Here is a 10,702-nt window from a genome sequence, read left to right as displayed (position 1 = left end):
GTTGTCCGTGATGAGATTCAAATTTGCAACCTTTGGGTTGCTAGACATTCGAGTTATAGCCCGACCAACCACCCTACTTTCGTTTTTGCCTTAAGTAACCATCTGTCTTATGTAACCATACAAAAAGTAACATATCATAATAATTTCAGTATCGAGGATTTACATTTACTATGTTACTTCTAGTCTATGAGACCAGGCTGTTCTCCCACCTCTTCCTTTAACCAGGAAGATCGTTCTCTGTTATTTGACCTTCGTATGTTTGTGTTTATACAGTGTGTGTATGTGTGTGCACATAGCCAATCTCTACACACAGATTTCAATGGGCGTGGCCACCAAGATGCGTCCGGCCCCTCCGTTGTCACGGGAGACACGTTCGTAGCTGCTGGTGGAGGAGGGGGAGCCGGTGGAGGAGTAGTGTCCGCCCATGGGCTCTATCAGGCTCTGCTGCTTTAGCCTGTCCACCAGCACATCCTCTTCAGATGACGACGAGCTGAGCTCTACCTGGGGCCCACTGCCCACTGACCCTCCTCCCGCAACGCTGCTGCTGCCCGACTCATTGTCCAGCATCCAGGGGTGGTTGAAGTAGCTGAAAACCTCCTTAACGGAGCAGCGGCGCTCCTGCTCAATGGACAGGAGCCTGCGGAACATGCGCAGCCCCTCGTCTGTGAAGCGCCGCCACTGAGAGGGCACCGTGCCCGTCCGGCGCCGCTGCCAGCGCACAAACTCCTGGTAGAAGGCGTCCGACGGCAGGGCCTTCTCCCAGGGGAAGTTGCCAGTGAGCATGCAGAAGAGGAGGACACCAAAGGCCCACACGTCAGTGCTGTAGTCCACGCAGAAGCCCTCGTGCTGCGAGGCGTCGCACAACTCCGGTGCCGTGTACGGGATGGTTCCGCTGACACGCTTCACTGGGGAGCCGGCACGCCGCGTCATGCCGAAGTCTGACAGCTTGACCTTACGGCACTCTTTGTCAAAGATGAGGATGTTCTCAGGCTTGATGTCCCGGTGGACTAGCTTCTTACAGTGCAGGTAGTCCAGGGCGATGGCGACCTGGTGGACACAACGCTTAGCCACCGTCTCTGGAAGACCCACCTAAAAGGAGACGAGTACACACTGAGGTCAAACAATCCACCAGCAAGTAAAAGATTTAAGCCGTCCATGAGAATGTGTGTTTGGCCATAAGCCAAGGATTTTATGTAACTCTCCACACTACAGTTTGACTAGGGGTTATCAGGTATTATATTAGTTATAGAAAATAACTTTCTATAAATAGTCTTCAATGGATGACGAGTGGTTAGATAATGACTTGGATTATGTTGCTATCTGAGCTTTTTCTAAAAATAGATATACAGCACCAATATCTCACATTAATTTTACACATGAACATTTATCATGTCAAATCTGTACATTATCCTTCAGCTGGAAATAAAATAGCTTTCATGTTATTCATATTTCAGACATTATGTTGCGAGCCTTCTATTGTAACAGCAGATGAATACATCTCTGTTCATCTCACCTGAGGGGGAATGATGTCGAAGAGGTCTCCTGCCAGGGCATACTCCTGAGCGAAGACGTAGTAGTCGTCTGTCTCAAAGGCAATGCCGAACATGTTGATGATAAAGGGGCAGGGAGACAGGTAGAGAGAGATGCTGTACTCCCTTAAGAAGCTCTTCAGTTTGGTTGTTTTCTTCCTCAAGAACTTCAGAGCCATCTTAGTGCCTAGAATATAACGTACAGTACTGGATGAGAAATGTTCTGTGAGTCCTATGAGACAGTTAGCTGCACCAAATTTAGGCTTGTAAATAAATTAAACTGATATTAATTACAAAACATGTCTGGGATTAATTAAATTTAGTGAGGTTACAGGATTTCATCCAAGACCACATTTTTTTTTTCGCTGAGGGAGATTTATAAATATTCCAAAGCCTCTGTCAGAATAGTTTAGTCACAACACCATCCTCTTTACCTACAGAGAGGAGGGGATGGGGCTGCATGGGCACTTCAGCTTTGATGCAGCGGATTTGGCAGTAAATTGAAAGTGATTACATACAAAAGTGTTGCAGTAAACACGTACTGAAATAGAGCCAGTAAGTGCAACACTAATAAAATTAGAGTCAATGATTGGGAGGGGGGAGCTGCTTTTCCTTTGCCTGTCTGTAAATCCCTGTGATTCATATACACTCAGTATAAAAAACATTAAGAACAACTTTCCATGTCAGACTGACCAGGTGAATGCAGGTGATCCATTATTGATGTCACTTGTTAAATCCACTTCAATCAGTGCAGATGAAGGGGAGGAGACAGGTTAAAGAAGGATTTTAAAGTCTTGAGACAGTTGAGACATGGATTGTGTATGTGTGCCATTCAGAGGGTGAATGGGCAAGACAAAAGATTTAAGTGCCTTTGAATGGGGTTTGGTTATAGGTGCCAAGAACACCGGTTTGTGTCAAGAACTGCAACGCTGCTGGGTTTTTCCACCCTCAACAGTTTCCCAGTTGTATCAAGAATGGTCCACCACCCAAAGGACATCCAGCCAACTTGACACAACTGTGGGAAGCATTGGAGTCAACATGGGCCAGCATCTCTGTGGAACGCTTTCGACACCTTGTAGAGTCCATGCCCCAATGAAATGAGGCTGTTGGTAGACTCCAATCAAGTTGTAGAAACATCTCAAGGATGATCAATGGTAACAGGATGCACATGAGCTCAATTTCAAGACTCATTGCAAAGAGTCTTGAATACTTATGGAAATAAGGTATTTCTGTTTTGATTTTTAATACATTTGCTCAAAAAAATGTTAAACTGTTTTCTCATTGTCATTATGGGGTATTGTGTGTAGATTGATGAGGATTTGTATTTATTTAATCCATTTTAGAATAAGGCTGTAACATAACAACATGTATACTTTCCGAATGCACTGTATATCTTTTGGTTTTCATAAAAGTCCTCTTGGGTTTCCAACCTCACCTGCACACATCTTTACTGTACCTTGTTTTTTTAATGTCACTGTTTGTCTTTCACTTGTCTTTTTTTGAGTGAATAAATTAAACTAAAACTACACCAAATGATATGATCGTTGATATGGTAAGAACAGAATGTTGGTAAAAACGGAATGTTGAACTATTAAAATCAATAGACAAAATTGTATTGGGAAAATATTTGCACTGCAAATTACAAGATAACTAATATTGTCTCTCTATAGTCGTATACAAAAGTGAACACTAAATATTAATTGAACATACTGTACATTTTGAAGAGGTTTAGATGGATATTCACTCACAGAGAAATTGTGAATATTAATTCTAACTAAATCAGATTTGAAAGTATAGAACTGTTTTGATAGCTTCCTTCAAAATTTGATCTCCGAATATACATTTTTGCTGAATTTTGGTAATCCCACATGATGACTGATATGCAATGAATTATTCCAGAACTACATGTCACGCCCCTAACCCTAACCCTAACCCTGATTTGGGTGGGCATTCTAGATTATGTATATCTAGGTTTTTTTATTTCTATGTTGGCCTGATATGGTTCCCAATCAGAGGCAGCTGTCTTTTGTTGTCTCTGATTGGGGATCATATTTAGGCAACCTTTTCCCACTGGGTTTTTGTGGGATCTTGTTTTTTGGTTAGTTACCTGTGAGCACGCCATTCACTTCACGTTTCGTTTGTGCTTTATTGTTTTGGTTGTTTTGACGGTGTTCATTTTGAATAAAGGAAAAATGTTCGCCTACCTACACCTTGGTCTCCTTCAGACGAACGTGACACTACAGGTCTACATTCAAGCTAATATCCACCTGTATGATGGATTGAGTGAGCATTATCAAAGCTATCATCAAACTATAAAATAAAGATTGGCCTCCCTTATGAATCATGCTAATCTGAGATTATACTCATACCCAAATTTACAGCCACCCTAATTCCCAGATCTTTGATAGGGTAGCAAATTGGCCTGCCTCACTAAAGCCCAATTACACAGCAGCATGATTTAGAAGTCATCATATAAATACTATTCAACACATCTCTGATGGCAAGAAATCTTTTCATTATTTATGTCCTGAGCTGATAGCGTCAAATGTTTGAATTGGGGAATGTAATATGATGGCAGCGTGGGATCCGAGAGCTGGGTAAATACTTAATTTACCTTTGTTTAACTAGGCAAGTCAGTTAAGAACAAATTCTTATTTACAATGACGGCCTACACCGGCCACACCCGGACGACGCTGGGCCAGTTGTGCGCCGCCCTATGGGACTCCCAATCACGGCCGGTTGTGATACAGCCTGGATGTAAGTGTTTTTGTACATGATTTAGGTCTAATGACAACCCAGTGATAGTGGTTTTGGATACTTCCAGATGGTGTGTCCTTTCACTGCTTTATAAAAGAGCAGAAGATAAACTGTGCACTTTGGTGGCTTGTGTATATCATTATTCCTCTAGATGTAGGAGGGTCATTTGCTCCCCCCACACACTTTTGAGTTGGTTAAACAAGACTGTAAAGTGGACTGAGCAGATGGTTGACATTTTGGCTTGCATTTTATGTCACAAAGGTTGAAAAGATTTGCTAAAATAGGTCATTTTGATAAGCAATCTGGATGGGGTTTGTGCTTCACTGCTATTCCGAAACTAGGGATGCTGCATTCGCTATAATTATGGTCCACAAATGAATTCTTTAAAGAGTGGAGCGATCTAAAGATGTGTAAGATTACTGTGACCATGGAAAACATGTAAAAAAATATATATTTTAGATGGAATCTGAAGTGAATCTAAATGTTCTGATTGTAAACACATAAAACCCCTGAAAAAATATGATTTGGTTGTTTTCACATCAGCAAGCAATGTTTCTGTTTTGTTGCGCTGTGTTGATGGTCTGTCTGGAATAGACCAACCGACATGAATATAACACATTGGTTATTCTCAACGGCACAGGTAGCTTCCATCAGAGACAAACTCACCTCTGATTTTGTGGATGACCAGGTCCACTTTCCCATAGGTACCCTTACCCAGCTCTCTGATGACCTCATAGTACTTGCTGATGTCTAGCTTCTCCAGGTTCTGGGCAGCAATGAGCTGCAGCTCCTCCAGGATGTCGATGGAGGCGCGGGACCCAGACCCGTGGGACCCATGGGGAGAGGAGCTCATTCTGCCTAGGAGAGATGCCTGGAGCACAGGGATCTGGTGACTGCTGTTGTTCCTAAAGAAGTTAACAGGAGGAGCAGGAAGGAATGCAAGGTTAAAGAGAGATAGGCACGTAGCCTATACAATGAAAATGGTGGATACACCAATGGCTTTTGTGTCTCACCTCTCTCTACACACAGAGAGACACACACCTTGTTTATCGACAACATCAAAGACACTGAGTGTTTTGTATCCGAGACAAATAAGCTCTTATGTAACCATTGCATCCTGCGTTAAACACAGATCTACTTTCCGCTGTGTGAAGCCCCTTTCAAGTGACCGAGATCACAGGCCTCTGTTTCCACCCAGAGAACAGTGCTGGGGAACACACAACCACTGCAGAGGAAAGAACAGAGACAGCTAATTCCCTTTCCACTTCACTAATCAGTCACTCGCACTCTGGATTCAGATCATTTGGCTATGCTTCTTCTGTTACTCTTCTGTGCCCTCCAAAACTTTGTTTCAAAATGTCTCCTGTTAGAGTTCTGTGAGATCCACAAAACCTTTAGTCTAGGTCTGAGCCTCAAATTACTCAGAGCACCAACTCAACATTCACTTGCATGGCAAAGGAGAGACACAGCGACAACAGTGGTTAATTCTTGACAGACACTTTTATTATCTTGCCTGCCAGTAAAATTTTGTCAGCTCAGCTCATTGCAGATCTGTTTCAGTTGGCCGTCTGATCCAAGACCATGTAACGACAAGCCAAGAAACACTCATTTGCAATATCCTTTCTTTCATCACCCAGGGCAGACAAATCTCTGAATGACTGAATGAACTTCACGGCCCTGATGGTACAGCAGAATTGTGCCATCTCTCATTAATGAAGATAAGAATGTGTTGAATGAGACAGGATGCGAGAGATCCTGTGGCTAGTCCATCTGTGTATGCCTCAGGGACGGCTCCACAGTGTGTGTGTGTGTGTGTGTGTGTGTGTGTGTGTGTGTGTGTGTGTGTGTGTGTGTGTGTGTGTGTGTGTGTGTACTTATTTTTCTGTGAGTTTATGCATTGTACATGTGTGACAATTCACTGAGGGGGCTGTTTCAACAGGGGAGCCAGCTGGCTGTCCATCAGAGCAGTACTATGACTACTAGCAGCAGTCCAGTCAGCATCCCACTGACAAGGTTATTAAAACACACAACAGCCTAGGCAGCCCAGTCCCATTTCTCTTCTACATATGAAGATGAACCACACACACACACACACACACACACACACACACACACACACACACACACACACACACACACACACACACACACACACACACACACACACACACTTTTGCATGGTTTGTGTCATATCAAAGAGCCTGGAGATGAAAGGAGAGTCAAACAGTGGTAATTAAGCTCTGCTCCTCTGCTGCAGCCCTGACTCAGCCACCAGGCCCGCTCCCTCGCCGCTCCCGGTCCCCGGAATATTCATGCCACTGCTATTCCCAGGAGGACCTCTGGGAGCACCAAGCTCTGTTTGTCACACAGATAGAGCACTGTGACCACCGTGCCATGTCTCTCCTCAATGGGATTCAGCTCATCTGTATTCAAAGCACAGACGGTGCACAGTTTGACTGGTGTACCTTGAGTCACAGCTCTCATCCCCACCCCTCCTCCTGTATCCCCATGTGACGCTGGTCTTTGCATAACACACTGGAGAAAAGGTGGTCGATGAGGATTGGTGACTGGAGGGCCCAAGGGGCAGTACTGCAGGTGGGGGAGGGGCTGGGTAGTACTGCAGATGGGGGAGGGGCTGGGCAGTGCAGTGAGAGGCCTGGACACTGAGGACCTTTTTGTCGCCTTGCTGCAGCTCAATAGAGGGCAGACAGGCAGGCAGGCAGGCTGTAGTTAATTGCTGGCGATGCCAGGAATATTGACTTACAGTCTGGGTGCTATGTGACTATAGGTAGGAAACGTGACAACCCGCACAAAGTGCTGAGCAATGGTCATCTGCCTCCTGCTCTCCACACTCACACACGTGCACGCAGACACATTTACACTCACACAAACACAGCCCACACACAACAGAAAGAGCAGCACAGCAAGAGCTGCCTTGGCCAGCTGATCAATTCTGCCTGCCAAGGTCCATTCTTGAGTATTTACACCTAATAATAATGTCTAATGTCTAATCAATAGATCTGGGAGTAAAGAGGTAATCCACCTACAAAATGTTACCATCACTGTAATATGAGCCGGAGTGATTCATTTGTAGATATGCAATGTAAACGGTGAATCTCAAGCTTCGTTAGCAAGATTTGATGTGATTAAGTAGAATTTTCTAGAGGCAAAACAACCATGTAAATGATTGATTAACATGTCAAAATCTACACAAATCAAGAGACTGAGCTGTGAACTGAAATGGGATCACAGTTTTGTGATTTATTCTTCATGGCCCTGCCTGTCTCCCACAGTTACGATGATTGCCGCCCAGTCCATGATTAAATGAGGAGTCTGGCACTCTTATAAACATGTCCCATGTCCTCTGTAACACACTTCCACTGCCTTGTCTTACTTAGCCATTTAGATTCAAATGGAAATTGTGACATGGTCTTTGATGCTGTAAAATGTATTAATCCATGGATGCAACACAGCATCTATCTACAGTTGATTGTGTGTGCATAGCATGTTCTCTGTGTTGTTGTTCAGTGCAGTAGGTATTCCAACAAAGGTATAACAGTTACTTAGAGAAGTCCAACTACAGCTTTACTGGACTGAAGGCCGTTGATGCAGTGAGATTGCAATTTGAGTTCTGCTGGTCTGGTGGATAGTTCAATTACCTGGGCCATTGACCATGTTGGCAGGCTGTTGGAGTACGTCCTAAACCCAAACAGAACATCCAGCCAATGTACTGTTTTCTTTGTTTAACTGAGGAGTGGGGGCCATTCGCCTCTATTTGCTGTAAATGTTTGAACAAATCTAACACAGCCCATTTTATCATGCTCAAAAAAGTACATTGTCCTACATTTCCAAACAGCTAGGGGATGTGAATATAGTTTTGTGTGTTTGTATAGTACCAGAACTAATGTGCAGAACAGGTCAGCCTGTGTGGAGGGTGCTTTAGTAGTCATGACTCATAACACTTATGAATAATACGGGTCAACATGGTTTATTTGGTGTTGTAACAGTGAGCAATTTAGACCAAAAGATAGAACAGTGCAGAACAGTGCAGAAGTCCTTCTCCTGGGGTCTGTCCACTAGTAAAATAGGCTATATCCCAAGGACTAGGTGAACTGTGTGCCACTGTTGTTTCCTCTCACAGTCAAGGAGAAATGCCAGACAGACTGGCACCTTGATGCCCTTAGCTTATTATTGTCAAATACAAACAGGTGAGTGCCAGTAAGACAACACCCACAATGCCCCCAAACCAGCAGCTCTCAAATCACAAAGCTCACAATTTGAATGATATAACGGTACATCTAGAATGAAGTTTGCGTTGTAAGAGAGGGATGGGTTTCTGTTGTCTCTCACAAACCATGAAAAATCACCAGAGGGGTTTCTCCAACCTCCACCAACAGCAAAGTCAACTGTTTTCACTCACATTGCTTACATAACACTGTCTGTCTGAGAGGAAAGCAATCCAACCTGCTACTCTGGGTAATGCTGAGTATCTGAATATGATCCCCATTACATCTACAGTATGGTCAGTATCTCACAGTGCTGTATGGCCAGTGTGAGATGAAGCTGACAAAGGCAAAGGGTAGAATAAATATCCTCTGAATGCTCTGGCTAAGTGACCACAAAACACACAAGTCTTTGGATCACATGTCCCAGCACAGACAAAGCATAGACGCTATTATCTACAGCATCTGACGAGAACAATGACATGTTGTGTCTACAAGTAGCATGGAGGATTCATATGGAACTTTACTGTAGGTGTTAAGAATAGGAAAATCATTTGTGTAAAAGGTAAATGTGTGTGTGTGTGTGTGTGTGTGTGTGTGTGTGTGTGTGTGTGTGTGTGTGTGTGTGTGTGTGTGTGTGTGTGTGTGTGTGTGTGTGTGTGTGTGTGTGTGTGTGTGTGTGTATGTGTGTGTGTGTGTGTGTGTGTGTGTGTGTGTGTGTGTGTGAACAGACAAGGAAGGCACTGAGGAGAGGAGCATAGGAACATCCATACCAATACACAACAGTTTACAATGACCGATGTAGCACTTGAGAGCATCATATACATTTGAAATGGCCTTCTACACAGGTATTTATTAATATACATAAATATCACTGCAATTCATTGGAAGGCTATTTCACTATGATGCTATCAAGCCAAATAGCTTCAGCCATAGGCTATCATTCCCATTGTCCTTCCCCTACTGTTTACTATACTGGTCTCAGGCTACATGTTACGATGCCGTAGATGTATTAAATAATAGGTTACAGTAAGACAATAATGCACAACAAATAACCATTTGAGAGATGTAAGCACAAAATGTAAACCACATTGCTAATTCTAAACCATATTTTAAAGGACATCGACTTGCTTGTAAATATGCCATTGTGGGATGAAAACATACCAGCAGGAATAATGAATGTGTGAAACATTATGCAAAATCAATAAGCAGGTCTATAAAATCCAAATAAAAGCACTGATAAATTGATTGAAATTGTTATGATCCAACCAACCATGATGATCCATTGTTATCAATGTCTCTTACCTTTCAGATTGCGCTGCATGCAATAGCTGGTGCTGTCATTCCGTTCAGCAGAAACTTTAATTGTATAGCAGGATAAACCGTTACAGGACTGGTCTGATTTCCTGTGCAAAATCGTGTCTCCGAATAGTGCAGATTCAACGCTTTGTTGCCAATATGCACAAAGGCGCACAATAATATCACCTTGCTGGTGCTTCTGTCTGCTTCGTCAGTACCTCTGTCAGCCTGACTTGCCCTATTGTCTCTGTCGGCCTACGGCTGCTAGATGCAACTACCGCCAGGCAGCGAGGCTGCATTAACGCCAGCCCTTCTCAGCGGCGGTCCAATCGGAGAGCAGAGCGAAGCAGCAGCGGCGCGACATAAGGGAGGGAGGGGGTCTTGTGTCTCCATACAGATACCCAACATTCTCTCTCTTTGCGCAATGGGAATAAACGACAAGTAAAAAACGAGTGGAGCAGATATAATGTAATGTATTTGAGTAATATTTGACCCAGGACGTTTAAATAGCCTACACATGTGTGTGGAACAGGTGTTGGCATCGGCAGGTGTCAAAATCAAATCAAATTGTATTTGTCACATGCGCTGAATACAACTGGTGTAGACTTTACCATGAATTGCTTGCTTATGAGCCCTTCCCAACTATGCCGAGTTAAAAAATAATGTAGAAAATAGAAACACAAGAGGAATCAACTAAAATACATGAGAATGGAGCTATATACAGTGAGTACCAGTACCAGATCAATGTGGAGCTACATACAGGGAGTACCAGAACCAGATCAATGTGGAGCTACATACAGGGAGTACCAGTACCAGATCAATGTGCAGAGAGTGGGTACATATTTTCATGAAGGCAGGGTAAAAGTGACTCGGCATCAGGATATGGACAGGTGG

General features: G+C 43.5%; 1 protein-coding gene across 2 annotated transcripts; it reads right to left on the bottom strand.

Annotated features, from left to right (window-relative positions):
- Nucleotides 1-258: 258 nt before the first annotated feature.
- On the bottom strand, nucleotides 259-10,098 carry LOC106606909 (serine/threonine-protein kinase SBK1). Of its 2 annotated transcripts, none has more exons than XM_014203370.2 (4): nucleotides 9,815-10,098; nucleotides 4,953-5,191; nucleotides 1,514-1,716; nucleotides 259-1,089 (listed from the first exon to the last, which is right to left on the bottom strand). In XM_014203370.2, the coding sequence occupies exons 2-4, from the start codon at nucleotides 5,137-5,139 to the stop codon at nucleotides 304-306; spliced, it is 1,176 nt and encodes a 391-aa protein (XP_014058845.1). In that variant the 5' UTR covers nucleotides 5,140-5,191; nucleotides 9,815-10,098; the 3' UTR covers nucleotides 259-303. The 2 variants fall into 2 exon arrangements, with proteins under 2 accessions (XP_014058845.1, XP_014058846.1); XM_014203371.2 differs by having other exon boundaries at nucleotides 5,001-5,191.
- Between the last annotated feature and the right edge of the window lie 604 nt (nucleotides 10,099-10,702).

This window comes from Salmo salar, chromosome ssa06, assembly GCF_905237065.1.
Source record: "Salmo salar chromosome ssa06, Ssal_v3.1, whole genome shotgun sequence".
Taxonomy (NCBI): domain Eukaryota; kingdom Metazoa; phylum Chordata; class Actinopteri; order Salmoniformes; family Salmonidae; genus Salmo; species Salmo salar.
This window is presented reverse-complemented; position numbering and strand designations above follow the sequence as displayed.